Source organism: Coccidioides posadasii, chromosome 2 (genome assembly GCF_018416015.2).
Source record: "Coccidioides posadasii str. Silveira chromosome 2, complete sequence".
Taxonomy (NCBI): domain Eukaryota; kingdom Fungi; phylum Ascomycota; class Eurotiomycetes; order Onygenales; family Onygenaceae; genus Coccidioides; species Coccidioides posadasii.
The window spans coordinates 657,382-684,766 of NC_089408.1; the positions used below are offsets into that span (position 1 = coordinate 657,382).

Consider the following 27,385-nt stretch of genomic DNA (forward strand, 5'->3'; position numbering starts at 1 on the left):
GTCCCGCTGGCACAAGCTCCCAACCCGTGCACACCTCTCTCCTATCCTCCAAACCTGAGCCGAAGAGACATTCATCAATCAACTACTCCGTAGAGCAAACCAACTCGATATTAGGATACTCTGCCTCTAAATTTTTTTTTCTTTTGCTTCCTTTTTTTTAATCAAAAGGATATTTACGTTGTACTTTCCACCAATACAGTCTGGATCGGCGGACAAATTTATTGGTAAGAGAAAAGAAAAAGAAAGATAAAGACAATGCCATTCCAAGCCTTTTGTATACCCGTACATAAACGCCTTGCAAATCAACAATCACTCAGCCAAACGCCAATATAAAAGACAATGTTTCCTTCAGCAAGGAGCTTCGAATTGACGAGCTCTTGTGTCATGGACGTTGTCGCAAAATTTCGAATCATCGGGTTCATAAAAACAACTCAGAATTGTACATGAATTTGACCCGTATATCAGCCGCAAGATATCACATCTTTGACTTTATACTTTCACCCTGCTGTTCTCCTTCTGAACGAGCTTTGTTAATTCTCCATAGACTTTGGAGTACTCCTCCTGCTTTTCGGCATCGTCTTTAGATTCGTCCTTCTTCTTCTTCCCGCCGGGGCGTGGAAGAACCATAACAACACTTGTTGGTCTTTTAGTCGACCCAGCGCTGCCGAGTTCGGCTCGAGATGTAACATAAACATAGGGGATTCCGTGATCTTCACACAGGACGGGAATATGAGATATTACATCCACTGGGGAAATATCGGCTGCAAGAACGACGATACCAATCGGCGACGTGACCGCAACATTTGCAGCAGGGACAGGCGACTTTCGAACAGCTTTGACGACTTCCTTAACGCCTCGCTTTAGGGACTTATTCACAGCGGCTAATTTTGAAAAACTCAGTTAGCAAAATCACACGAGAACAAAACTAGAAACGGCGCTAGCCAATACCCTTTCTGACACTCTTCAACACTTTCTTCGCAACTTTATCATCTGCCAATGGGTTCGCAAACGGCACAAGCGAGCCAACAGGGCGCGTTTGGCGCTCCTCTACCTCCTCCGCGTCCGGAAGAGTATCAAGCTGTTCCACAACTCTCTCAGTCAAATCTTTCTCAATAGCTTCGGCGATAACAGTGGCCTTCTTCTTGTCCTTGTCCTTTTTCGACTTCTTATGAACGCCATCGACCTCGGAACGTTTCTTTTCCTTCTTCTCCTTCTTCCTCTCCTTGTCGCTTCGATCCTTGGCCATTATGACGGATAATTAGGAGAGCCCTGGATGGGGATTAAAATGGTTCTAGGAAATCAACAACCTCAAGAATGGAAAATTTAATTTGTTCGGAACCAAATCGCTTGCTAATAATTGTTCGAGTTCTCGATGATTTTTTGGAGCTTTGGTGATTGAACTGAAAATTCGGGAACTTAACCTTTTTTGTCTTAGGTCGGTCCAAGCCAACCCTGGATTAAAATGGTTGAAGTAGAGAAAATCCGAAGATGTACTCCGGTTCCGGCCGAGTGGTGTAGTTGGTTATCACGTTTCGTTAACACCGAAAAGGTCCTGAGTTCGAGTCTCAGCTTGGTCAGTTATCTTTTTGCCCGCTTTTCAGTGGGCTATTATTTTTGCTTTACTACGAAGGTCTACAAAGTGGACTAGTCAGACAGAATCGCACTCATATAATCTTTTGAAGTGTGGTCCGGGATCTCGCCCGGCCAGAACCAGAATGGAAGGGAAAAGACGGTTTCTGCGAGGTTGGTGTCATCAGCTCCGAGTACACAATGGATCCTCTATGTTTGAAACCACTGTGCAAAAAGGCGACAATGGGAGGACAGCGAAAAACACCCCGTGTTGCTCCAAATTGAAAATCAACACAGAAATAGATGGAGTATCATTGCTTTCTATTACTGTACAACGCAATCAAAAGAATCTCCCCTTCACACTTTTCCTTTCTAAATAAAGTCTTATCTCATACGAACGTCCATTTACTCCTCAGAAACACCCTCGGCAAGGCGACCAGGCTTGGAGTTCAAGTATTCGTTCCTAGCATATACCGTCAGTGATATCCAGAACACGAGGCGATTTAATTTATAGGGCAATTCGCATACCTCTCAACAGCCCAGTTCATAGCAGCGTAGGCGAGAACGAATGGAGGAACGACATAGAGGAATTGGGCCTTGCATCGTCGCCATGTGTTGAAGATTGCGTTGTGCAGGGCGCCGGCGAGAGGGCGCTGGCGGTTAGCGGCGAGGGAATATGTGATAATTCCTCTCTGGGGGTGAGGGGTTCCTATAAGTTAAAGGACAAAGGTGTAAGCCAAACTCGCGAGATCCTACTGCCCGAATTGTAGCGACATCGGTTCATCGGGGCTTGCTCCCGGAGAGGAACTGTAAGGTCGTGTATCTGGCGTGCGACGTACCGAAATTACCCCATCCTCCCATATACCTATCAGACGTTAGAAACTGGGCATCATAGGCTAAAAGATTTGTAGTCTCCCCCTTCCCATCCTACGCCTTTCCACAGGAACTTAGGGTTCAGTAGGGAACAAAAATCACACAGGGTCACTCACACGCCGTTCTTTGGATCCGCGGAGGCACCACCCATGGCTACTATAGACGAGGAAACAGAGTGGAGGGCTATATTCAAGAAACGGGATCTTGGTTGCCAGAAGAGCAATCGGCGTCTCAAATGTGCTTGAGTCGCAAAAGAAATGGATGGCATGGGATTGGTCTGCTCGTGGTTGTTCGCTGACAACTCCAACACCATCCGACGCTAAACTAGATTTGGTTAAGGCCAAATTTGGCCCAGCCCGTTGTCCTCCAAAACCTCTAGTATCAAATCGCCAGCTTTTAGAGAAGCATTCAAAAGCCGAACAGGGCCATTTCGCTCACAGATACCCACGAACGCTATTCACAATGACCACTCCACTAACCTTTGTCTACAAATATGCGATCCCGATTGCCTTCGGCGCGTCGTTCGTTCAGGCATCCATGTATGATGTCAAGGGCGGTACGAGAGCGGTCATCTTCGACAGATTAAGCGGTGTCCAAGATAAAGTCGTCAACGAGGGAACGCACTTCCTTGTCCCATGGCTGCAAAAGAGCATTATCTACGATGTGAGAACGAAGCCTCGAAATATCTCGACAACCACCGGAAGTAAGGATCTGCAGATGGTGAGCTTGACGCTCCGAGTGCTGCATCGTCCGGAGGTGCAGAAGCTGCCAAAGATCTACCAGGTATGAAAACAGATCCAGGGATCTTGATGTACCCATTTTCAATATATTTTCCCCTACGAATTCGAGTTGACACTGGTGGTAGTCCCTCGGTCAAGACTACGACGAAAGAGTCCTCCCATCCATCGGCAACGAAGTCCTCAAATCTATTGTTGCCCAATTCGACGCTGCAGAACTCATCACTCAACGAGAAGCCGTTTCGAACCGGATACGTACCGATCTCATGCGCCGTGCACAAGAGTTCAACATCGCTCTCGAGGACGTCTCCATTACCCATATGACCTTTGGAAAGGAATTCACACGAGCCGTCGAACAGAAGCAAATTGCTCAGCAAGACGCCGAGAGAGCGCGTTTTATCGTCGAAAAGGCTGAGCAGGAGCGTCAGGCTAATGTTATCCGGGCTGAGGGTGAAGCTGAGAGTGCCGATATTATCAGCAAAGCTGTTGCCAAAGCGGGAGACGGTTTGATCCAGATCCGAAGAATTGAAGCTAGCCGAGAGATTGCACAGACGCTGGCTACCAACCCCAATGTGACATATATCCCTGGTAATGACGGCGGAAAGGAAGGAGGCAAGAACACCAGTCTCTTGCTTGGATTGAGGTCTTAGGGCTATCTTGGCGGGAATTTTCAAAGCGTGTATCAAAATGGTTTATTACTTTTTTTTCATATTGTGTCAAAAATGTATTTATCCTTCTCCACTTTATGTCAAGGTGTAGTCAAATCTGGACTCTAAGGGTTACCAGGTACCATGTTAAGGTTAAGCATAATGGAATACCCGAAGCATGTAAAGAGCTTTCCGGTTTTGTCGGCGTTATTCTGGTGCCTTGAGTTGTCTATGCTTGTCCATATCTTGCTGGAGACTTACATTTACAATGTCTATTTAATCTTAAACTTCCAACATCCACTGCCAGGTGTGGAGTGCATTCCGAATCTGCACTCCATCAAACAGCTATATACTTGTTTATTTAGCAGGCATCTAGGATTGCTTGCATACTTTAAGGCTGAGAAACATGATACAATGTGACCTCCCAGAGGCACGTGCGACAACATGTTTAAGGCAATCTACCAGAGAACCAACTTTCAGCATAGCAATCGGCAACTGCCATTTATTTGGGCTCTTGTGCATCCCTAGACTCGAATATTAAATAGTTTTAAAGCCCTAGAACATAAACATCAGTCCTTCGGTTCTTCTCCTTTTCCACCACCCAGGTTAGCAACAGACTCAAAGCATCAGAAAGATGGACGGTTTTGATTGGGATAAGGTAAGGCAGCGGCGATCTGCTGGCCTAACAAACGCTACGCAAGGTCATCAAAGAGAGGCCCATAAAGACAGAGAGGACGAGCAGGGAACCCTGGGTCCGCAAAGAAACCCACGAGAAAAGGGTGTCTGGGGACGGTCCAAACTACCCAGGAGTACCCCGTCACACAACCAGAGTGACTCTCAGAATCCCAAGACGACTAAACATGACAAGAAGAATTCACAGGCATCCATGCCTCAGTTTTACCCTAACAGGGCAAAGAATCGATACAGACAACCCATCAAGCAACAGAGGGAAAGCACTGTTATCAGACTCACGGATTTTGTCTCATTGCAAGACGAGGACACAGCGTCCGCAAAAATAACTGACTGTGAATATGTAGGGTCATATAACTGGCTTGATGCACAGGAGCCAACAATCTTGACACCAGGTACGATGAACCCCTTGAAGCAACAGCAAATATCACCCTGATCAATTTAATAGGGGCACCGCCGATTTGGACTCCAATACGCGGACATCACCAACTTAAGCGAGACAAGGGCCAGTATTTTCGGGATCAAAACTCCGCACGCTGGCCCAAACATCCTCTCGAACCGGCGATTCGTGCAGTGTTTGACCTCAACCCCAGGTTCAATCCCGAAGACATAGATATCGTTACTTGTGCTGGAACCATTGGGAACATCTATAAATTCGCCTCTTCGCTCTCATGGACGTTCAAATTCGACATGCAAAAGGTGGGAAACACCATCTTCATGGTCAGAAAGGAACCCAAGCCAGACGAAATTTTCGAGAATCTGTTAGGCTACGGCCATACCTTCCCTGAGGCCAACACAAGCTGGGACCGATCGGTCAAAGGATCCGTTTCCCACCAGCGAATTATTCGATACAAATTTAGCGGGCTCAATTTGCTAGTCCGGTACGAGGCAGACGGCTACTTCCCTGACAAGGTCCATAAGCAAGATGAACCTTTCGAAGTCATTGGACGCGACGCAAAAGCAGCCGATATCGACACTCTTATCCGAGGTATAGAAAACCACGACGTAGCAGAGAAGAAAGTGGCTGAGAGCGGCACTCTTCACATTCGTCAAGCCGGGTTTATTGTACCACAAGATTCTTTGTTTGATATCAAGACCCGTAACCAAGGCAATGAGATCGATTTGCCCGTCCAACATCCGCGCCTATGGGTGCGTCAAATGAAAAACTTCATCATAGCCTACCATAAAAATGGATTGTTTGGCACAAAGACCCAAATTCACGATATTTCCACCGACATAGAAACATGGGAGCAGGATAACAGTGTAACGACATCCCTTGTGGGAGCGGTCCTGAAAAGATTGATCGCAGAAGCCACCAAATCGGAATCTGGCAAGCTCGAGATATCGCGAAATCGGAATGGTCCCCTTATCGTTCAGGCTCAGGACGGCGGCCCAAGAGAAGTTCTTCCTGCAGATCTCAAGGACAGATGGGGAGGAAACGGTCGAGATGGTGAGGAAGAAGAGGTGCTCTGTAGTGACGAGGAGTGGGACCTTGTTGCACCAGAAGGACGAGATCTTTTGTTAGATCATTAGAAGGCTGCAATTCTCACTTTAGCTCTTCTTTGTCTTAGCCCTTTCGATGTAACCAAAGACGCAGTTAGAGGAGATAACGACGCAATGAAGAGGTGAAGAGGATATCAGCGACTTCTTAGCACACGTACTCTTTTTTCCTTTTTCTTTTTTTTTTTTTTTTTTTTTTTTTTTTTTTGGGGGGGGAGAGGACAGGCTGAATTTGGCCGCGAAGGGGACGACATGGGAGAATTAGTAAACGAATCCATGGACTTCTAGTAAGGCTGTATCCCCATCATTCGATTTCTTTCCTCGGGCCCCTTTTGAATGTGAGTGTTGTTTTGTAACCGGTGACCATTGCCTATGAACGGGCCGAATGACCCATTCCTTCGTGACTAGCTTAGGGACCACGGTTGAAAAAATTCGACGGAGGAGATCGTCGAGAGAGAAGCTTCCCAACCAATATGATCAGAGGCGCTTGATAAGAAGACGGGACCTGAAGTATCGGAATCCGGTCTATAATGCCACCGATGTACAGTACATACTTCTAAGACAAATAAGCCAATGGTCTCCCGCACCTAATTCCTCTATATCCTGCGATAAACATGGATCTGATATCTCATATCCTCCAGCCCAATGCCCTCACCAACGTGATACATCAGAGCATCCCTATCCCGACGAAACCACCGTGACTCATCAGACAACACACACTCCCATTTCTCCTGGGCGACGGAGAGCAACGTGTGCGCGAGGAGGAAGCGCATGGGGTATTTCCTCTGAGACGACGGACTTGTTTCGTCAGCATCCGGTGCTTCTTGAGGCGAGTTGGCTTTCGAGCCTAGGGAGACAGTCGAGTAGCTCCCAGGACTGTCGACGATGAGGAGTATGGCTCCGGGTTTAAGCACGTCTGCCAGGCGAAGAAGGAAGGAGACTGTTTTGGGTATCGATGTGGAGAACAGCTCGTTGAGGGTGAACATAAGAGTCACGAGAGTGGTCCCCAATGCTGTCTCAGGTCTTGAAGCAGCAGGGTACAGGAGATTCCTGATATCGTCCTCAGAAAGACTCAAAACATCCTGCTTCCTAAACCCCACGGAAAAAGGCGCACTTCCGCCGTCCTCTTCCGCAGGCAGAAGAGGCACCGGGCACAATTTGGGAGACGGCACGGACTTCGATCTCATACCAGCCTCCAGACGCTCAACAACACCAGACCAGTCCGCAATATCAACCGCCGTAACCCTCAGCCCGGCCACACCAAAACTCAAATTCTCACAATCCCCAACATCCCCCAACTCCAATCCAGAAAACCGCTCACTCAACCTACCCTCTCTCCACTCCTCCCACAATGCCCTCCAAACTCCAGCCAGGGCCATGATCTCTGCTCCCGCTCCACCGCCCACACACAACACATCCACACCGCCCACCTCCGCAAAAAGAAGCTCCTTCAGCCCCCAAAACACTGCAGCATACCCCAACGCCCTCCCAGCACTCCATCTCAGCGCATACGCCCTCAACGCATCCCCATCCGCCTCAGTAAACGCCTTCACAAAGTCCCTGCGGTACAGATGGGCCTTGATAGCCTGGATCTGCTCCGCCAAGGACAGAGAGGGAGTCTGGGCCTCAGGGCAGCTTAGTTGCTCTGCGGGGAGCAGGGTGGTTTTAAAGACGTTTAGGATGAGTTGCTGGAGGGGAATTGGCAGTGAGGTGCCGGATGAATCCGCTTGGGGGGTCGTAGGTGCCTCTTCTGCGACCCTCTTAGGTTTGGTTTTGTTTGACTTTGGTTTGCCACCGGGCTTGGTGGTGTTGCGCTTCCCCTTTCCCCTGCATTGCTGCTGTAGCAGACTCATGTCCCAGATTAATTAGTATTATTTTATAGATATTCCACCGTCTTGCCGGCTTGGTTCCTTCTAGCATTCGTCTGATGGGCCGATGGCCGGTCTGGGTCGGGACAAAAAAGCCACATACTTTTCCGTGGCCAGAAGGTTACGGATTATTTATTTTCCTGAATTGTTGGGACGGGAAGCTTTCTTGGTTCCCTTTTTAAGTAACCACTCAGGAAGGGCAGACGGAAAAGCCATCTTTGCTCAGGAACTGAAAAAGCCCATCAATCTCTCTGACCTTCTCTAACAGCTAATGCTGACTCTCACATACATACGTACTCAGACATGCATACAACGCATAAATACTCCGACCTCCGGAAAGTATTGATTCGCAACATCCTAAACCTCCACTTCGTCACACTGTACGTAGTCGCAAATGGAATCCAGGGTTGGGAAAATGAAAAAGGAGGGTACTTTCATAAGAACAAGAATGAAAGATGAAGAGAGTACAAGGATAAGAAAAAAGACGTCTCTTCAAACAAGAACACAGAACTAGGTCTGACAGCAAACAACCGGGAAACAAAGTCGTAGAGAGGGTAGGGCGAGATATTCGTACTCATGGATATCTTGAATGAATTTGGAGCCGCGGATAGACGAGGCCCGAAAGGAACATCCTCCGCTGGAAAAAAACACCACTAGCATGAACTGCATTGGATAAGAGGGCTTGAAACGAGTGTGACGAAGAAAGCCTTCAAGCAGGAAAACGATCGAAGTCCCGGAAAAAAAAAAAAAAAAGAAAAAGGAACGCGCCGAAACAAAATTTAAAACAGTGGCCCGAAGAGACTCCCTTGGCTCCCCGGGGGGGGGGGGAGGGGAATTGAAAGTAAGAACAAACACTTGGAGCCATCAATGTCGAACCTTTGAAGATCATAGAATGTGTTCGCTTCCCAAGTAGAGCGAACGAAACGCGATGAACAATATTTTGAGAAATGCACCATAACAACGCTAGCAACGAGATATAATGCGCGACTGGGGCCGCGGAAAGCGGAAGATTAAAGAGGTAGGTGATTTCATAGTGTAACCGAACAGAGACAAGGGTAGAGCCAATTTTCATCCATAAAGTTGATTTCCCCATATATACGCCCAACAAATAAGCCCACCCAAGGATATCGAAAAGATCGCCTGATTCACCGTGACTGTGTCGAAAACAAAAATATTTTTATGGCTTTGTCTCGTCTTGCTTCTCCTTCTCCTTGCTCTTCCAGAAATGCATAAGGCGACTAATTCGGTTGCCCCTCTTTTTCTTCTTCTTGTCTGCATCGTCAGAGGGAGCTTTCTGTTCGTAACTAAGCTTGCTCCTTTCCGCTGATGCCACACCAACCAGTTTTGAGAGGCTGACGAGACTCGATCGCTTGGTGGTGTGGGATGAGCTGGGTCTCGGACGATGCAAGGCAGAAAAAGAAGATGAGCGATCCCCTGTACCCTTGGCATAGAATCCGGCTGACAAACGTGGAAGCGTTCCGGTCATTGTTGATGCACTGCTTGTCAATGATGGAACATCTTCAACTGAATTGTGGAAGCATTCACTTCCGGGCTCACCACTATAGACAGAGTTGAACGTTTGTCTATCGGTGATCGAAGATGGTGTCCCGAGACGAGGAGGATCAAACGATGTTGTGGATGGATCAGGGGAGGGGCACGCCGGGTCGGTTATGGTTTTACCAGGCTGAAATTTCTGAGGAGTGCTCGAGATAGTATTGGAAGAGTCAAGGGATGTGGATAGATGTTTCTCATGATGAGCCACCGGTGGAGATGATGGATTCGATGACTGCTCTATTTCCACAGTTTTCTTTGGGGATACATCCATCTGGGAGCTGCGAGGAAGGCCAGAAACATCCCAGTCCGGAGTGCAGGGTGTTCCGGCAACCGTTGTGCTTGGGCAGCTATCAACAGTCTGAGGAGTTGTAGCGTTTGAGGACAGTAGTTCATCGGCGATGTCAACGATCTGTATTCCTAATCCAGAGGTATTTTTTGATGCCCCATATTTGATTGTAGACGTAGAATCGTGTTTAACCGACGGATCTGCAGTATCTGCAACAGATTCCTGGGGGGATTTCGACTGGGTTGGTGTATCGGCTTGTTGGGGGTTGTTATTTTCTGCAAGGAACTCGTCCTCTTCCTTCTCGTCAAATACATCAGGGTTAAGCATTGCCGCTGTGCTATAGCGACTGAGGCCAAGTCCAGTTCGATCAAATGGTTGCATTACGGGTGCACTTTCTGCACGACGATGATACCGCATTTCCGGACCAACAAACTCCCCTCTTCTACCGCCACTATACATCCGTTTAGTCGCTGCGGAAAACCCGCTAACTGGACGTTCGGGGCCCATCTCTGGGGTATTGAATGGACCCAAAGCCGCGTCCAAGTCGATAACGGGACTAAACATATCCAGATCCCTTGCTTGATCATAGAAACTTTGAGGTTTCCATGAGGTGTCTAGGCTGAGGGTATCCTCAGTCAAGGCAGCAGGCAAGGAACGGCGAGGTGCATTAGGATCTGTTGGTGTGCGGATTACAATCGTGTTGTCTTCGTCAAAATCAACTCCGTATAAGGAGCTCATTGCAGAGTTTGTTCGAGTCAGCATCGGTGGTGGCGTAGGAGCTTTTCTAGACGGGGGTCTCTTAGTTCCTCTCTTCTTGGCTTTTCTGGTAAGGATACCAGCCCATGAGCGCATTTTCTTTTGCTTCTTGTTTTGTTTCCGGCTGGATGGTGCTCGCTGAGGGGTTGATGGTATTTCTTCGGAAAGCACCGAATTGCACAACGGATGTCGAGAAGTAGGCTTGGCTTGTGGCAACTTGGGTAGGGACTCTAGAGCTTCAGTCGAAAGAGTTATGGAAGCCGAAGCAGTGCGTGGCCGCTCTGTCATGTCATCTTTTGAGCCACCGAAGGTATTGCTCAAATCGTACTTTGCTCCCGCAGTTTTCGGTCGGTTGGTGAGGTCGCCGGGTGGAGTTATGGTTCCAGACGCAGCTGCTTTACTATCTGATCGAGGATGCTTCGGACGAACGGCAGGTGTGCTGTCTTCTGACGGAGCGATGTAAAGACGACGCCCTTCAGGCGAAGTTTCTGCGGATTCTGATTTCAAGCCTGGTGATGATTTCAGACGATCATCAGATTTACGAGGAGTAAGTGGTGGAGTACAGGTGACATTCACATTCGTATGAGAATGCGGGCTTATATTCGTAGTGTCTTCATGTCCAAAAGGGTGCTTTTTCGTATCGACGGGAGTGGACGGAGCACTTCCATTCACTGGTTTCGGCGGGAATGCTTTCGAAATTGCTGTTAGATCCACGCTCGAGATGGCTGCTGACCTACGATGAGCATGGCCACGCCGACCTGGCCCACGGGCGCTAAGCCCTGGTCCAGGATTGGGTAGAGCAGCAGTAGACGGAGGAAGAACAGTGAAGTTTTCTCCGCCATTCTGTTCACCGTCTCGGTCTTGATATCCACCAGAGTGTTGCGGACCGGTCGTTATCGGTGCCGAAGCAGGGCCAGACTCCGGGGCCTGAGGGAAGGAGAACGCAGGGAGAGGAGGCGGTATTTTCTTGTGTGGAAAGGAGTGTCGAGGTTGCATCTCCTGTGGGGTGAAGTTGAATGGAGAACTGAGAGAAGCATCAGCTGCCGAGCTCCTTCGTCCCTCACAAGCGTTCTGCGGCCCGCCCGACTGGATCCAGTGTGGTTGCGGGGAGGCAAAAGACATGGAAGCCATAGTGATGGAAAAGCTTGGGTATCCGGCCGGATATCCCTTTTGTGACAGAAAACTAACGAGTCTGGAATCGAGAGGCGTCGACAATACCGAAGGAAAGCGACACCGGATCCAAGGAACCCATCAAATGTATCGACCTCGACTCATTGGAGACCCAATCGTAGACAACCAGAGCAAGCGTCGACGGCGGGTGAAAGCTGCAAACGAACAGGGAGTTCTTTGACTATGCTCAATCAGTAAAAAGATATCTGCTGCGGTGTGCAATGACGACAGGCGGCGCGAACGGCGAGTGGACACAAAGGGACGTCGTGAATGGTAAGGAACGGACGGCCACAAGATGGGCCAAGTTGTTGATGGAGAGTGCGATGAGAGAGTGAGTGAGAGTGAAAGAGAGGATGAGAGAAGATGGTGGTGGTGAGAGAGGGAGGGAGGGAGGGAGGGAGGGGACGAGGAGGAGGAGGAGGAGGAGGCGGAGGGGGCAGGGAGATGAAGGGTCTGGGGAGAGAGAGGGTGTGTGAGAGAAAAGAGCGGAAGGTGAATAATCACACTCAAAACGAGCGAGGGAAGGGGAGACTCGTGGACGGACCCAAGAGAAGATTTATCACCCAGATGGGCCGTTTTGGGGGGGGGGAAAAGTGAGAGAGGGAAGTGGTTGTTGGGTTTCGATACTTGGCACCACCCAATGGAGGAGGAAGGGGAGGGATTAGCCGCCGCTGATTGGCCCACACAGCTGCACACCTGCATTAGTCAGGCAGGGTACATCGAGATGTAGTCCCCAAAGCGGCTAAGCGCTCGGAGGGAAACAAACTAATTGATCGTTAGTGTGATCAAGCCTCCCCTTGTAAGGATACCGGGGCAAAACATTCAGGTACCCGAAGCCTGGGGTGGTGATTGGCCCCGTGTGGCGGACCTGGTGATCCTCTTACAACGTGTTACCGACAAACCCAGCCTCAAAGCCGGCGGTGGATCTGTCCTCCCAGGCACCTGACAGCCATGCCTGTTACTGTACGGAGCATGGATATGAATGTATCAATTTCGACGGCGATAATCACGGGCGGTACTCCGAAGACGGTATTTTCACCAGTCGGCTTCAAAATCAGATTTCAATCTGAGCATTCTTCAGCCGATGAGCCTCCCCAGCATTTGTGTGTCTGTGTTGTATGTATGTATGTATGTACGTGTGAAGGTGTGGATTGTCCTCCCGGGTGTCCGCCGAGGCACCGTCGGCTCTCAACGAAGCCATCCTCGCCAAAATTGGCTCTCCCCGACCTCTCAAAACAGAGGTCATGAGACCATCCTCCAATAATTGAGCTGGCCTTATTGTGCCATTGTGTGGGATTTTCCCCCGTCAAAAATGTTTCCAGGTGCCTGACCCGTCCAATCAGGAATTTCCAAAGAACGCTGCTCGTATTCGCTCGGTAATGGCTGATTGCCATGATCATAATCTTACTGCGATTTAATTACGTCCGCCCCACCCAACCTCCACCGTTTCTCGGCTGTCCCGTGCGTGTATCGAAACGCCCAATGAGCTCCGTGCCCTGATGCCTCCCATGCCTGCTGAAATTACGATTGCTTGTCTCCCAACACGCGTTTCGTAATTATTCCTTTATCATCAGGTCCTCCCTCCCTCCCTCTCTCTCCCCCTTCTGCCGTTCTGGATGGAAATCTTGTTTTGGGCGGCGATGTTTCTCCTTGCAGCCAATTCCACTGGCGACCAGCGCTCCGCCAGCCTCCCAAGGCTGAGACACAACACGCAGACAAACGTCTCACAGACCGTTCTGTGTGGTTCCCCAACACCTGAGACCTTGTTCCATCCAGAAGCTGTTTTGTGGCAGCCTCTCGCTGGCCATCTGGCACAGAAGTCGAGGGAGGGAAATCAAATGGGGGGTCCGTGAAACAGGACTAATAATGGGCAAATGCGCTTCGCATGGCATAGCCGCCGCTCCCGTCGTCATTCAAAAAAGCAGAGATCATTTAGTCGGACTTTCCCGCAAACCGGCCGCTTCAGTCATGTAGATCGTATGGAGCCGACGCGGCTGACGAAAGCCACACACAGTTCATGAAACTAGGCCCGGAGTTGCTCCATGAAGGAGTTTCCATACGGAGAAACGGAGCCCGGAATTACGAAGACTATCGATTTTCTCAATTGTCATCGTCAGCATTACGAGAACCAACAAAGACGCTGCCTGAGAATGAGACATTCCGTCCAGAGAAAGGATCCTCAAGACTCTGTAAGACTGCTTTCATTGCAATACGACATCACCGTTGTTCTGTTTTGCAAGAGTGAGAGCTTGAGTTAGCGCTTGACACCGTGGCATGCACAACCTGATCCTAGCACAGCGCCAATATTCGGGATTGGCATCCCTTTTTGTGCAGTCTCTTGAACATGACGCGGGAACCGGCCCATGCACGGTAGATCCATCATCCCTGAAGTTTCCATCTCAGAGATCACTTAAAGCAAATATCTGCACAGCCCCGGCGATTAAAGACGTGGAGTCAGATCGGCTCGCTCCATCCAAAGTGGAATAGTGAAGAGATGGCCCCCTTGATCCTTCAGGAGAGCCACGTTCTGCTTTCATTGCATCCGCCCTGAACATAATCTCCCTCTCTCTCCATCATTGAAGAAAGTCCTGGTTTAATTGCAGGCAATAATTTTGTCAAGCTTGCTTTCAGCTGGTCAAGCAGAAATAAGCTTCCCTTGCCACCGGAAAAGCGCTCCCTCATCCTTGGAGAAATAGATCCATGAACACCGGACAAGGCATCAGTGTTTAGAAAGCCGACAACTGGCTGCCCCCAATACTGTTCATTTGGTCCATAATCCCTGTCATATCGACGAGGTCACCCAGCATGAAGAAAAGGAGCGCACGTTGTGCAACATATCTTCAACGCAGTGTACCACAAACAACTGCCTGTCCCTGACAGGATTTTGGTACATCCCCTTGAATAAAGAATATGTGGAATAACCAATGATGTGGAAACGTACGATAAAAAGTACACCTGCCCAAAAATTTTTGCAGAAAATCTCAGAAATGGACTAACAGCGGCCAAGCAAGGAATGATCCCAGGAGACCTTTTTTTCCCCCCTTTGCTGATTTAGAAAAGTGAACTTTGCTCACGGCCAAGAGGCGCTCGCATTATGACGGGAGCGGCTTGAATCGAAGCCTGGTTCATCAACATGACCCAATCGGCAGCGAGTTCGCAGAGCGACCAGCCGCGCGCAAACCCTGTGCTCGAGCCCAATTGACTCTCAAGGGAACCAACTCTCGACACCGCCAGTTCTCGAGGGCTCGGGGTGCACATGACAACCCAAGTCAGCCAAGTCAGTCCTTCACAAGGTCAAACGCCGCCGTCGAACCTCTCCTCCGTTCCTCAAAAATTTAACATCCGTCGCTCAACAGGAGATGTGGAACGTTTCGCCCTGAAACCCGTGCGACTTGGAGGGAGGAAAAATGGAAAAAATTCTGCCTGTGTACCGTGATTCCTCGGAGCGGCCCTGTTCCTATATTCTGTTGTTGCCGATAACTACTGGGTAAATTTTTCTTTTTCTGTCTCCCAGGTCATTGTGACTCTGTGCAAGTTTCAACAAGCGCGAAGGTTGCTGAACCCAAAATTGTCAAAGTGTGCATACAGTATGCAGATACGACATGCAGATATCCCCTTGTGCTGTCAACAGGACCGTCACAGTCCCACCCCCACACTCAACATCTAGCAAAATATGACGTATTGGGGTTCCCAACTTCACATTGTTTGTCTTTCCTCCGTATTTGCAGTTATATCAACTCGACTATTGTCCCGTCCGAGGAGATTGTGAAACCTGCTGTTCGGCACATCCGAGAAACTTGAGTCAGTAGGACAACATTCGCTTCATACATATTCATGTCCACATCTCCAAATTGGAGCTTGTGCAGCGGATGAAATTCTATGGCGATTGATTATAATTATTCTCAATACTCATGGACGGAGGATGGAATAGCGTCCCATGTGTTTGGTTCGCAACGCCTACAAGGATAAGCCACTCCTATGGAGCACTGGAATGTTGGGCTATAAGGCTGTGATGTTATTTCTCTGGAACACTTTGGTGTTTCATACATCCGTATATATGTGCCTATATATAAATGTCCGATGACATGCATCTTACCCTCAAAACATCCTTATAATCAAACCGTGAAAGGAGGAGTCCCTGAAGGTGGTGTGCATCGGTCAGTAGCCTTTTTGTGTATGTGTGCTTGAGATTTGAAACTCTCCGGCCTAATACTGTACAGTACATATTTCCTCTCGCGGTCTGTGTGCCACTGAGACGCCGAAGGCGCGACATATTCTTGACATCCTCAACAATGAAACGGGGCTCAAGGCGTACGTGTCAGGAAACATATGGCATATTCAAATTACTTCCTTCGATATCAAAAGCCGGATACACAGCAGAGAGCCATTGATTCAAAGCCATGGGCCCATGATAGATAACAAACAAAACGGTACATTTTGCATCCTGATCATGTTCTCAAAAGCTACTCAATGCGCTATCGCTACCGCTAACCGAAATACCCGAGCCAAGTAATAATGGGGACACAAAAAAAAAAAGGCAGCCGAGTAATAGCAAAACCAAAGGATTGTTGTACATATTAAATGGTCGTGGCCGTTGACATCACGGGTGTACAGAACAGCGACGGAACCAAGCATGTTGCCCTCCCAAACAAAAAAAAACAAAAGTAAAATTAGAAGAGAAGAAGCCCTCGCCGCCCAAACGCCTTAAAAACAAAAGCAAAAAAAAAAAAAAAGGTACAATTTGGCCAAGCCCGAAATTAAAGGAAGATAACCACACAAGTAAAGCTGTCGAAAGGCCTTTTTTGGATCACGATTCAATCGCCCCCGGTGCAATAGCCAAAATAACCACCAAGCTACTAACCATCAAAGCACCGGCTATGAAAGCAATAACAGCCACACTGCCGCGACTAGCAGGGAATTTTCCGCGAACCACCCAGTACTGACCCTGGAAGTATCTATGGAATCCGATAACTAGGACGATGATGGCCACACCGATGAACGTAGCGCCGAGAGGCTTTCCCAAGCTGCGAAGCCGCCGGCTCTCTTCGACCAAACCGATTGAGTTGTAGTCGTTAGCTTGGTACTCGTCCGATATAACGGGCGGAGGAAAGTGGGAGCTTATGGAGGAGGCGGAGGCAGGGGCCGGTGTCTGTTGTTGGATAGATGTATTAAGACGAAATAGCTGTGTGATAGCTATTCCGATGGAGGCGAAGGCGAGAGATGTACGGAGCCAGGCGAGAAACGTTCGTTCTAGGAGAGAGAAGATCAATGATGGTGGTCAATAACAAGACTGTCTGTGAGGATGTCGCGTACCGAGGGCGAGATGGTCTCTCGCCACGCTGCCCTTGTTGTCCAGTTCCAGACTCCCGTACTTGTCCAAGACCCGTTTATACCACGGGTGGCCATCGCCGAAAGTGCAGTGGCTGTCCATTGAACCGCTCGGAGATTTAGTTCGATGTGCCTGAGATCGCTGTTGGTTGTCGGTTTGCTGGTCGTTCGGGTCGGATGGGTAGGCGGTTACATTGTCGGTTGACTGATAATGTCTCGGAGGAGTCCCCGCAATGATCGGGGCTCGTTCGTGAAGTGGGGAACGCCGTGGAGAGGAGGTGGACGAGAAGCCGCTTGACGAGGACCTGCTGCTGTTGCCCTGCAGCGGCTTTCGGGGATGGGATAGTGTCTCTATACTGCTGTAGCTATCCGTCGACCGGCGGGGGTTACTGTCAGCATTATTATCGTAGGTATTGGCCATGGAGGTTAACACCGGGTTGAGGGGCATGACTCTAATGCGGTGTTATTTCTCGCCTCCCCTGCCGGAACCAAGGTACCACCGGATGCTTGTGTTCCTTTTCGCGAACTTCAGAGGCGGACCAAACACCAGTTCCGGGAATCACACATAACTTGGTCTGCTCGAGGGTGAAACCAATCAACCAGGGCGTTGAAGTGCGAATATGGCATGCACTCTCTCTCTCGTGCAAAAAAGCAAACGGAGAAAGAAACCCTGTGATTGAATCGAGGATGTTCAGCTGCCCGTGACCAGTGAGCGGCCGGTCAGCGGAGCCACCGAGCTGCCCTTGGCGCTTGGCGAAGATCCTAAAACATGTGACCCGCCTTAATTCCCGCACACAGCGGCACCTGATTGGCTGAGCCACCGGAACCAAATGATCGGTATGGGGCCCGTGCGCCACATCATTGCAAGCCGCCAGCCCAGATTGGTAAGTTTGCCGTGTTTGCACCCTGACAAGCCTGCTCCTGCCCGTTTGCTGTCGCGTGGGACGATGCTTGCCGTTTTTGGCCTGACATCACTTTCAACGGCTGTCGCTCGGAGCAAACGCGGAGTACAATATAAGTTAATGGGGACGAGTGTCGGTATTTGAAAAGATCTTGGAGGAGAGTCCACCGCCTGACCATGAGCATTTGTATCCCTCTGCTGTCAATGAACCTTGATCTTTACCAAAATATCGGACGAGCCAACGCACCACTTCCCACCATCACATTCGCTGAGGACCCTCCTGGCCCTATATTCAAGGAGAATTGCGGGAGAAATTGCAAAAAAGATTCTGCAAAGAGCCGTGGCTGCGTGACCGCAGTGATGATGGAGACGACTTCAGGGACAAAAGCGATCCGAGTCGTGAAAATCATGACAGCCGTTTCCGCGAGGGCCCGGATTGCTATAATGGAGAGTGCACCGGTGAGCTTCGCGTCTCCTTTGGCTGTAAGGGCGGAGACCGCTTCGACAGCCGATGTGTCGGCCCTGGATACCCAATTTTGCTTGCCCAGGGGACGATTCCAAGAGTGAACGCTGTGTTGGCCGAAAATATAGCTGGAGTGCCGGATGCAGCAGGAAAAGCTGCAGGCTCGAGAGCAAATGCATAGGCCTTGAATATATTTCCTTTCGGTGTGTGGGAATTCACTGCAAGCCTCGCAAAACGCGCGAGTTGCTCAGGCGAGTGGCAGTGCATAGGATCCCTTTGCAATATCTTTCTTTGTTACGGGGATGAACTGTGGGAATGGCGCGTGCCCTGGATCCGGCTATCCGTTGGGTAAAGATTGGTGTGATAACGCCTAGATAGCACCCGGTTGCACCGAAATGATTAGCAAGTATAGACCTGCTAAAGTAACAACTTACTCATTTCAACTTCGAGCAACATATGATCCAGGATAACAGCTTGTCCTGCGCAACGACAGTAGTAACGACAACATATTCCCTCGATAAAATCAAATCGATTCGCCCATCCCCTGATATAAGTGAAGTGGATAAATTGACGCTGCTGAGGCCCCAAAAAGAAGGCGTCGTGAAGAACCAGAGTGAACCAAGCAAGGCCTTACTTGTAACCTCGATTTCTACGACCACCCCCCCAAGCCAAGGAAAACAAAGAATCCGAAGCCAACGCCGATTGAGAAATCATATTCATGCAGGGACTCCATTGTGTGCAAAATTCGGCGCTCAAACTTGGATCAGGTAAAGGCATTCTTAGAAAAGAACAATTTATACGTGTATGGCAACTCCTCATCCCATTGGCAGCCCACAGCCCACTAACCCATTGGTGTAGGAACACCACGCAGAGCAATGGTTGTGGAGAAACTTGCTATGCAGCCCCTGAGCGGTTCGGATCCGGCTATGGCGTAGTGGTCCGGGGCCTTGGGGGAAGTGCCAGTATACAGAGTACAGCGAACTAAATAGCTGCGTAAGTACGGGCCATCTGCGTTAGAAACTCCACCGTGGGAAATCCGGAGAAGATAACGGTTAATTTTGGTTTGTTTCTGCATGCAGCGCTATGGGTCTCATTTCGGTGCATTGCGGTATGCAATTTTTGAGGCAGTATCCTCGTAGGCTTCGTACGTAACGTACGGAATACATAAAATATTGAGCATCCCTATAATCTATAAAATGGGCACTGGGATGAATTTAGTCGGTATAAGCCATCAGCGATTTCTGTGGGGGTTGCGTTGAGGTGGGATTAGCTGGGGATCGGCACGAGCCACGTGGTTTCGGGCCTAACCATATTTAGACTAGCTTCGGGCCCATATCAAGGTCCTCGTGGCTCGAGCTTATTGTCGCGACAACTCTGTGAAAACAATCGGTCAGCCATCAACAATAGAACACACAGTGTCTTCGCTATGGCATCTCTACCTCTGCCCTCATCGACTTCTCACAAACCCACGGCTTCATTAGACTTGTCAAAGAAGCTGTCGAGCTTGCGAACACACCGGCGGAACCCATCTGCTCTATCTTCCCAAGCAGCAGCGCCCCCCACGCCACAGCTTCCAGATCGACCAACCCTCACCCAACATCAGTTTATTCGTCCGGTGCCTCGTATCCTTTCTCCGCAGGACCTCGAAACATTCCTCTCCTCTCCGGCACATAGTCTGATTATAGCTTTTGTTTTCAATGTGTCGGACAGTGTTCGACAGCAGTCAGTATCATCCCTTGTTCAGCTACCAGTGTCGGAAACGATACGAAAGGTTCTATCGATACTTTCAGCCATAGAGGAGCTGATTGATAAGCATCCCTCCCTTGATCAAAATGGTTCGCGGTTTGGAAACCCAGCATTTCGTGATCTATTTGATGATATTGCGGCACACAGTGTGCAGTGGCACAAAGATATCCTCGGGCTCGACGATCCAGCGGCGATCGAAGAGGTGTCAACATACTTAATACACTCACTAGGCTCACGATCTCGCCTCGATTTTGGATCTGGTCATGAGTTGAATTTCATGATGTGGCTGCTTTGTCTATACCTGTTTGGAATGCTGGACAGGAACGACTTTCCCGTCATTGTTTGCCATGTCTTTATCCGCTATATGAAACTTATGCGTCACGTGCAGACGACCTATTATCTAGAACCTGCCGGATCGCATGGGGTATGGGGTCTAGATGATTATCATTTTATCCCATTCCTCTTTGGCGCCGCTCAGCTAACCGGACATCCCTACATTACTCCTCTGGCCATCCACAACAACGTCGTCTTGGATGAAGAAGGAGACAATTGGATTTATCTAGACCAGGTCCGATGGGTGGACAGTGTCAAGACAGTCAAAGGATTGCGCTGGCACAGCCCAATGCTAGATGACATATCTGGTGCTAAGAACTGGTATAAGGTCGAAGCCGGTATGAAGAAAATGTTTGTCAAAGAAGTCCTCGGCAAATTACCGATCATGCAGCACTTCTTATTCGGAAGCTTAATACCTGCTTTGCCAGAAATGGGTGAGCGAAGCGAGAAGGCAGAGCAGCCCGACCCCGGCAATGGCCATGCCCATTCCCACCAAAACGATTTCTGGGGTGATTGCTGTGGCATAAAGGTTCCCAGTGCAGTAGCCGCAGGGGAAGAAATGCGGAAAAGGCAAGGAGGAACAGGGTTACGGCCAATTCCATTTGACTAATATCGGGAGGACGGAAAATACTACCACTTTACTAATATGACTTTGAGGCCATGGGATGTTTACCTTATGATTTTAACTAGGCATCGCCGATAAAAAAATATGGGAAATGGGGTCCATTTGCAACAAATCCTCCGTAAAGAAGTTAATTACCAGCCTTATAGTATAATTTAGAATATGTACGCCGTATCCGCCCCTTAAACGCCAGATCCTTAACATGCACCACCAAGATCAGAAAACGAAACCGAAGCAGAATATTTGCACTGCCAATGTTATCCGGGTCCGATTCTCGGCCTGTTTGGCAAAAAATAGTTAGCATACCGCATCATGCAAGGTAGCACGTTCCACTGCCATCCCCTTCTGCAGACGATGCCGAAGGAAAAAGGATGGCCGAAATACGTACATGTCGTGATGTTCGCTCAACTTGCTCAAATACTTATTCAACTCCTCCACGCGCTCTTTGTGTGTCTTCGCTCCTTCTCGTTTTAGCCGCTCATTTAACTGTTGACAAGGTGCAATCAGCAACCAGCCCGCCAAAAGCCCAGGACTCCTGGATCGGATCGGTCAGGAAACACGTACCCTCTTTCTCCTTGCCTCTTCATATCTTCTCTCCGCCTCAGTTTTTGTGTCTTCCACCGCCCGGTCAGCATCAGCACTTGGATCTACAACGCTCCTGCCCTGGCTTTGAGCATCACGCTCATCGACGGAGTCCTCACGTCCTTTGGCATCGGAAGATTCCTTGCTTTTGTCCAGTGCACGTTCATTGTCTTTGCTTCTCTTTTTCTTCTTTTTCTTGTCAATCCGACCGTCTTGAACCCCTTTCAGCTTCAGGCGACCACCGCCGCCACCCGGTATTGTGTATTCATTGGCTGGCGCCATCGTTACTGTGATGATGCGCCATATTATGTGGCAACCCGCCAGCGCAGGTTGAAGTAGAACTGTCCCCGAAATAGATTATATAAGCATAATCCACGGTTAACCTAACTTAGTTAGTTAGTTATATGCCAAGCCTGGACATCCGGCCCAAGGCCTCAAGCCGACGATGATCAATATCGTTGCGCTACGATGCTCGCAACAGTTATTGAAGGCGCTGGCTAGCATTTTGTACATCAATCTTATTCACAGTTTCCTTTCCTTAACATTTTCGATCCATACAGACAAGCAGCTATTCCCAACTCCACACCTCAGCTCATGCCCGAATGTTCAATCACTCCAAACTCCTTCCAGCACCGTGTCCTTGCACGAGCTTAGAATACGTTGGACTCCGGCTCGAGCCAATGCAGCTTATACTGATCCCAATTGATATCCATGTATTCAATACCCTGGGCCCAGTCCTTTACGGTTCGACCTAGGCAATCCACCACACCTGCATCCGCCCCACGGCTGAGCAAAAGTGTGATCAGGCTCTTTCTAAGGCTCCAATCTTCTTGAAATGCTGGCGTTGTTACCACATTGGTCAATGCTGTGGCTCCAAAACTGTCCTTGATGTTTGGGTTTAGCCCGCGGGCCAAGAGACACCACATCATGGTATAGGGTTTCCGTGATCCAACTGCCCAATGCAGTGCAGTCGATTGGTCAGGCCCGACGATATGGGCGCCATAATCGAGGAGAGTGTTTACTACTGGGACTCCCACAGCCCAGGAGATTGCTCTTTGAAGTGCTGTCTGGTTGTCTGTTGTGATTACATTTACATCTGCGCCATTCGCAAGCAAATATCGACATTTAATTTCGTCCTTTGATGCGATTGCGTTTATCAAAGGGGTCCAGCCATCTGTTCTTCGTGCATTTATATCAACTCCAAGCTGAACAAGTTTGTCGATAATTTCCAGGTTGATTTCAAATGTGTTGTTGGCTGCAGCATGAAGTGCTGTCTCGTCATCCAAATCCTTCGCAAATGGATCGGCGCCCCAATTTAGCAACAGCTCTGTGATTGGGGGGCTAGAGTATCGTGCAGCCATGTGCAACGGAGTGGAGAGCTTAAGATCAGTTGCGCGAACATCAGCTCCCCATTCCAGTAGAGTTTTGATCACATCCATGTCGTTGCTTATTGTGGCGTAAAACAAGGCTGTCTGCCCAAAGTCATCCGCCATGTTTACATATGCTCTTCTTTCTAGAAGCAATCTGACTGCCCCCGCCGAACCAGTTGCTGAAGCTGCAACTTGGAGTGGGGTCGTGCTCGGATGTGACCGCTGTCCATAAGCATCAGCTCCTCCAAAGCTCCAATTTTGAATTTGTGTTCTGGCGTCGGGCGAACGGCGTTGATGGTTGGGATCCGCTCCAGCATCAAGTAGCATTGACATTATTGTGCTCTGGTATGCGCGATACGTTTCATCAAACCTGAGGATGAACGGAATTACATTGCTTTCTGCCCAATGCCTCGAATCAACAGTTGAGAGGAGGGCATTGCTCAACACATTTGTATCTTCGATCCCGTCCTTTAGAAGAGCCCATGTCGCCTCAACTCGCCATTCCCTTGCCGCATTAATGAGAGCAAAGTCCTTGTCTAACGGGCTCTCCCTTGATTTACTCCATTTTAGGAGCAGTTCAATTATAGCCACATTGCCCAGTTCAGCTGCAATTTCGATTGTTCGACGGTCGGTTACGGCAGGGTCCGCGTCCGCGTCTAGAAGAACTTGAACGATATCGGCGCGTCCGAGGTTGACGGCAACGGTGAGAGCTGGAATCGACAACTCTCCATATTTGTCGGGAGCGCGACTGTGGACGAACGCGCCATAATCTAACAAAAGCTCGATCATATCGAGATCCCCGTTTCTGATAGCTGCATGGATCGGTGCTCCGTTGGTATTCTTGTTGATCATGTCAATGTGTTCACCCGAAGGGAATGCTCTTGAGTCAAGAAGTTTTTGCGCGGCAGCTGCATTCCCCTTCAAGACAGCAGCATGCAGAGGCAACACATCCAGCTCAAGCTCCCAGGTTTTTTCATAGCACGCCGGCTTGAAGCTGTCGCAGAAATAGTTTGACCAAGTGGAGGACCCTTCGGACATTTCTGAGTGAGCGTCCCTATCTTCCATTTTCTCGACGCGAAAAGGGGGATAGAAACCAAGTGTTTCAAATATATGAGTTCAGACAATGTAGCTCAACAAAGGACAGAAGGACATGAGGATAGGAGATTTTTCCCCTCCATAGGGTTCTTCTATCATGCTTGTTGTGATTTTTTTTTAAAAAAAAGCAACTCCAACACAGCAACTGTACTGTTACTGTGCGAATGTATGGAAAGCTCCGTCTGATACCATGCTCACGTGAGATGAATACAGGCCATCCCCCAGGTGGCACTTGAGAATCTTCTGGTGTAGCTCTGAAGCGTACTGGAGAGGCTATCAGAGTGAACAATTTTTCTCTTCCATTGCGTTGACAAGCTTACAGCCAGTTCTTGGAAGCTCAAGCGGAATCTTTGTTGGAATAGGCATTGTCTCCCCCCCTATCCAGGAGAAGGGACTCTTGCAAGAGCTAGAAGCTTCTGATCGAGCATGGAAAGCAGGCTCGAAAGGCTTTCCTTAGATCTAGAGGAATAAACAAAAGGATATCTGGCGAGCGGACAGACACTGGCGGCCAACATCATGCCTTATTTTGACCATGGGAAAATTCAAGTCATAAAACTAGACATTGCCTCAGTCTTCAAGGCTCCAGTTTCATCCTCAAGAGTGATAAGAAGCCGATTCCATACGCCTTCTAAAGATTCCCCCAGCCCGAAATTCTACCAGGTGTTGCAACGAGCCAAGATCCTGGAATAGAGTGAATATTATCCTGGTTTATGCGGGAAGGCCCAATAATGACCCTTCCTACAGCTGCATGACGATCACCAAGTCGTACGGAAATGCTATGGACTTGGGAACCTGACATTTGCAATTATGTATGCACTCCTCTGCTGGCATAGTAATTCTGACTGCTTTTGGTTCTGATGTGTTCCATATACTCTGTTTCACTCTGTGCTGTACACAATGCACATCTGTCTGGATGGTTGTGATTCAGACCACTTATTTTCTGGGGAGTTCTAGCAGGTCTGTGTGCTGAGCACGACAAAACCACAGCCGTGTGGCAATTTATACTTTGCCTGGTCTAAAGTGCGTGTGGTTTTATCTACGTGGACTGAGTTGAGTGGGCTTGCATTAAATTGAGAACTTCCAGATGTTCAAGGACATGAATATCAACATATACATGCGGAGTACAGAGAACATGTTCTTGCGAATCATGAACTTGAGTGTCCAGAATTTACGAGGAAAAAAGTGTAAAATCTTTAAGTTCACCTGTTAAGAAAGCCGCTGGGCACTTCCTATATCTAACAGGGGAAACGCGAAAGCAGTCCTGGTATGCAGGGATCTGCTCTTCACATATAGAACACCATATTCACACCCACTCACTCAACCAAAGAGAGAATGGACTAAAAAAAAAAAGGAAAAAGAAAACCTTCCACACCATGCTGAAGTTGCAGTAAAGAATAGGTCAAGAAACAAACCACCGGGAATGAATGAATTACATCTCATTCCAAAAAGCAGAAGACCCCAAGTCTCTACCCAAACATCCGAATGAAAAGAAGAATACCAGCTAAAATGCCAAAACAAAACCAGCATATCTCAGAAATCACATCCAAGTAGAAGGGAAGCCTATATATTCAAAAAAAAGAAAAAGAAACCAGATAGCAAGTAGCTCCAGTATCCACCGAGATTAGACCCCCTTAACCACCGTCGTCCGCTCCGCGTTTAACCGTTCCGCATTACGTGCGTGCGATTCTTTTTTGCAGTCTTCTAGTCCGCTGCATGAATGTGATTCGAGCATACGGTGCTTGCTGCAGAAATGGCCTTTGCAAAAGCTGCAGTCGCCGACGATGCGCTGGGCGAAGTCTTTGCAGTCCTTGAAGGTACAGCGTGGCTTGCGGGATGGAGCCATGGTTGTCGTATATAGCGAAACGAGACCGCGAACAGAGGGTGGGAGAGAGAGAGGAAAGAATAAGAGAGTTTGTTATTTAGTCGGTAGGACGAACGTAAGCTGGAACGTCGGGCGGACAACGGAAAATTAAAGGGGGGGAGACACTCGTCAGGACGTGGGATGGGAAGAAGTCGTCGAGCTGATAGGTGAAAGTAGGCAACAGACAGAAAACGACTTCTAAACGGTACAGAGTGAGCTTGTTTGTTTTTCACAATTGCAAACGTGTTGAGTAGCCAAATTTGCCATGATCTTCCCAGGAGTGACTCACCTTCGGCCGGAGCTTATTGCTGTCGAAACGCTTTGGCAAAGAACCCTCTCTAGAGTTATGGGGACGCAGGGGTGTTCTTAATGTTTGGTAGGGAGGTGAATGAAAAAAAAAAAAAAATTCAGACAATGCAGGACGGGAAGAGGCGGTGAAAGCGTGTCGATGAATGGGTTTGGTGGAGGCGGTTGACGTGTTAGGGGCGGGTTTGGTGCTGTATGCAGTGGGAATGGGAGTGCGGACGGGGGCAGAAAGGATGGTAGGGTCGAGATAACGAGGTGCCGCGATGTTTAACTAGTTAGTTGACAGAGCAGTTGAATGAGAGGAGGAAGGTCGAGTGTGGAGGAAGTGCTGGGTATTTAAAGCCTTCCGCCTGACCTCCGGGTCGGCCAAGTATTCAAAAGTTAGCTTGCTTGTTAGTGAGCTGGAGCGATATGTAGCTCGGCGAATCTGGGGGCAAATTGGAGCCTCTTGTTTCATGGTTTGCGTGATCCAGTGAGGCGCTTTCGGGGCAGAATGGCAAGGCCTCAAAGGTACTTTGACCGGGGAGTATTAATAATTTCCACTGCCTCAGCAATTCGGCTGGAACCTTCCAGCATCCTGGATGCGCTGGAGTACCGCTTCGAGGTTCTATGTACCCCGGAGTATTGTATCCGTCGGGTTGATCGTAAAGTATACAGGGAGCTACCGTGATGACGTTGATATACTTGTCGAGTGACCTTCGACGTCTCCAGCGGCAACAGTTGGGTATCGATGAGGACGAGAACTTTGAACCATGGTCACGACATCCCATCACGAAAATGCCAAGTTGCAAAGATTGTCATCTGAAACTGACAGTCGAGGCTCGTGATTAATTAACTACTTCGTTAGCCACCGGGACCTTGACCGGAACCCCTTTTGTTAAACCTGGTCGGCACATCGCGACCATGGTGAACGACACGTCGGTCGCTTTTCTCAGAGTCGAAGCTGGTCCAACTCCAATGGCGTGCTCCGTACGGAGTACACTAACATGATTCGACTCATGGGCGAAATTATGAGATCGAAGCAGCCAAAAGTGTCGATCCCTCCAGTGTTATTGGCGTTTCATCCCCCGAAAGCCGGGCCCTGATATTCCACAGAGATGTCATTTGGTCTGCACGGTACAAACTCCA

At 49.0% G+C, this 27,385-nt stretch overlaps 11 protein-coding genes and 1 non-coding gene across 12 annotated transcripts; 5 read left to right on the forward strand and 7 right to left on the reverse strand.

The window, feature by feature from the left end:
* Positions 1 to 199: 199 nt before the first annotated feature.
* NHP2 (ribosome biogenesis protein Nhp2) lies at positions 200 to 1,349 on the reverse strand. Its single transcript, XM_003069178.2, has 2 exons — positions 949 to 1,349; positions 200 to 881 (listed from the first exon to the last, which is right to left on the reverse strand). Exons 1-2 carry the CDS (start codon positions 1,244 to 1,246, stop codon positions 490 to 492), a joined length of 690 nt encoding a protein of 229 aa, XP_003069224.1. The 5' UTR covers positions 1,247 to 1,349; the 3' UTR covers positions 200 to 489.
* Positions 1,350 to 1,503: 154 nt separating this feature from the next.
* Positions 1,504 to 1,577, forward strand: D8B26_002716. Its single transcript has one exon. It is a non-coding gene; the product is annotated as a tRNA-Val (tRNA).
* Positions 1,578 to 1,716: 139 nt separating this feature from the next.
* On the reverse strand, positions 1,717 to 2,695 carry QCR8 (ubiquinol--cytochrome-c reductase subunit 8). Its single transcript, XM_003069179.2, has 4 exons — positions 2,559 to 2,695; positions 2,409 to 2,434; positions 2,098 to 2,278; positions 1,717 to 2,032 (listed from the first exon to the last, which is right to left on the reverse strand). Exons 1-4 carry the CDS (start codon positions 2,591 to 2,593, stop codon positions 1,975 to 1,977), a joined length of 300 nt encoding a protein of 99 aa, XP_003069225.1. The 5' UTR covers positions 2,594 to 2,695; the 3' UTR covers positions 1,717 to 1,974.
* Positions 2,696 to 2,848: 153 nt separating this feature from the next.
* Positions 2,849 to 4,081, forward strand: PHB1 (Prohibitin-1, subunit of the prohibitin complex (Phb1p-Phb2p)). Its single transcript, XM_003069180.2, has 2 exons — positions 2,849 to 3,225; positions 3,308 to 4,081. The coding sequence occupies exons 1-2, from the start codon at positions 2,905 to 2,907 to the stop codon at positions 3,827 to 3,829; spliced, it is 843 nt and encodes a 280-aa protein (XP_003069226.2). The 5' UTR covers positions 2,849 to 2,904; the 3' UTR covers positions 3,830 to 4,081.
* A 379-nt stretch (positions 4,082 to 4,460) lies between these two features.
* D8B26_002719 (uncharacterized protein) lies at positions 4,461 to 6,049 on the forward strand (the record flags this gene model as incomplete). The annotated part of the gene is made up of 2 exons (XM_003069181.2): positions 4,461 to 4,911; positions 4,965 to 6,049. 2 exons carry the CDS (start codon positions 4,461 to 4,463, stop codon positions 6,047 to 6,049), a joined length of 1,536 nt encoding a protein of 511 aa, XP_003069227.2.
* A 563-nt stretch (positions 6,050 to 6,612) lies between these two features.
* D8B26_002720 (uncharacterized protein) lies at positions 6,613 to 7,869 on the reverse strand (the record flags this gene model as incomplete). The annotated part of the gene is made up of 1 exon (XM_003069182.2): positions 6,613 to 7,869. One exon carries the CDS (start codon positions 7,867 to 7,869, stop codon positions 6,613 to 6,615), a length of 1,257 nt encoding a protein of 418 aa, XP_003069228.2.
* Positions 7,870 to 9,061: 1,192 nt separating this feature from the next.
* On the reverse strand, positions 9,062 to 11,611 carry D8B26_002721 (uncharacterized protein; the record flags this gene model as incomplete). The annotated part of the gene is made up of 1 exon (XM_003069183.2): positions 9,062 to 11,611. One exon carries the CDS (start codon positions 11,609 to 11,611, stop codon positions 9,062 to 9,064), a length of 2,550 nt encoding a protein of 849 aa, XP_003069229.2.
* A 4,447-nt stretch (positions 11,612 to 16,058) lies between these two features.
* D8B26_002722 (uncharacterized protein) lies at positions 16,059 to 17,635 on the reverse strand. Its single transcript, XM_003069184.2, has 2 exons — positions 16,964 to 17,635; positions 16,059 to 16,900 (listed from the first exon to the last, which is right to left on the reverse strand). The coding sequence occupies exons 1-2, from the start codon at positions 17,424 to 17,426 to the stop codon at positions 16,458 to 16,460; spliced, it is 906 nt and encodes a 301-aa protein (XP_003069230.1). The 5' UTR covers positions 17,427 to 17,635; the 3' UTR covers positions 16,059 to 16,457.
* Positions 17,636 to 18,056: 421 nt separating this feature from the next.
* On the forward strand, positions 18,057 to 18,446 carry D8B26_002723 (uncharacterized protein; the record flags this gene model as incomplete). Its single annotated transcript, XM_066123929.1, has 1 exon — positions 18,057 to 18,446. One exon carries the CDS (start codon positions 18,057 to 18,059, stop codon positions 18,444 to 18,446), a length of 390 nt encoding a protein of 129 aa, XP_065980004.1.
* Positions 18,447 to 19,752: 1,306 nt separating this feature from the next.
* Positions 19,753 to 21,031, forward strand: RRD2 (Serine/threonine-protein phosphatase 2A activator 2; the record flags this gene model as incomplete). Its single annotated transcript, XM_003069185.2, has 1 exon — positions 19,753 to 21,031. The coding sequence occupies exon 1, from the start codon at positions 19,769 to 19,771 to the stop codon at positions 21,029 to 21,031; it is 1,263 nt and encodes a 420-aa protein (XP_003069231.1). The 5' UTR covers positions 19,753 to 19,768.
* D8B26_002725 (uncharacterized protein) lies at positions 19,753 to 21,917 on the reverse strand. Its single transcript, XM_066123930.1, has 3 exons — positions 21,608 to 21,917; positions 21,432 to 21,529; positions 19,753 to 21,322 (listed from the first exon to the last, which is right to left on the reverse strand). Exons 1-3 carry the CDS (start codon positions 21,905 to 21,907, stop codon positions 21,301 to 21,303), a joined length of 420 nt encoding a protein of 139 aa, XP_065980005.1. The 5' UTR covers positions 21,908 to 21,917; the 3' UTR covers positions 19,753 to 21,300.
* Positions 21,918 to 22,275: 358 nt separating this feature from the next.
* D8B26_002726 (uncharacterized protein) lies at positions 22,276 to 24,060 on the reverse strand (the record flags this gene model as incomplete). Its single annotated transcript, XM_003069186.1, has 1 exon — positions 22,276 to 24,060. One exon carries the CDS (start codon positions 24,058 to 24,060, stop codon positions 22,276 to 22,278), a length of 1,785 nt encoding a protein of 594 aa, XP_003069232.1.
* Positions 24,061 to 27,385: the final 3,325 nt, after the last annotated feature.

Coding starts and splice junctions, on each gene's coding strand:
- D8B26_002725 (XM_066123930.1), bottom strand. CDS start 21,907: ATGGCGCCAGCCAATGAATACACAATACCGGGTGGCGGCGGTGGTCGC. Junction 21,530..21,607: donor AAGAGGCAAGGAGAAAGAGG/GTACGTGTTTCC, acceptor CCTTGTCAACAG/TTAAATGAGCGGCTAAAACG. Junction 21,323..21,431: donor TTGAGCGAACATCACGACAT/GTACGTATTTCG, acceptor TTTGCCAAACAG/GCCGAGAATCGGACCCGGAT.
- PHB1 (XM_003069180.2), top strand. CDS start 2,905: ATGACCACTCCACTAACCTTTGTCTACAAATATGCGATCCCGATTGCC. Junction 3,226..3,307: donor AGCTGCCAAAGATCTACCAG/GTATGAAAACAG, acceptor CACTGGTGGTAG/TCCCTCGGTCAAGACTACGA.
- D8B26_002722 (XM_003069184.2), bottom strand. CDS start 17,426: ATGCCCCTCAACCCGGTGTTAACCTCCATGGCCAATACCTACGATAAT. Junction 16,901..16,963: donor GAGAGACCATCTCGCCCTCG/GTACGCGACATC, acceptor TCTCTCTCCTAG/AACGAACGTTTCTCGCCTGG.
- QCR8 (XM_003069179.2), bottom strand. CDS start 2,593: ATGGGTGGTGCCTCCGCGGATCCAAAGAACGGCGT. Junction 2,435..2,558: donor GCGGATCCAAAGAACGGCGT/GTGAGTGACCCT, acceptor AACGTCTGATAG/GTATATGGGAGGATGGGGTA. Junction 2,033..2,097: donor ATGAACTGGGCTGTTGAGAG/GTATGCGAATTG, acceptor GGTATATGCTAG/GAACGAATACTTGAACTCCA.
- NHP2 (XM_003069178.2), bottom strand. CDS start 1,246: ATGGCCAAGGATCGAAGCGACAAGGAGAGGAAGAAGGAGAAGAAGGAA. Junction 882..948: donor GTTGAAGAGTGTCAGAAAGG/GTATTGGCTAGC, acceptor TTTCAAAATTAG/CCGCTGTGAATAAGTCCCTA.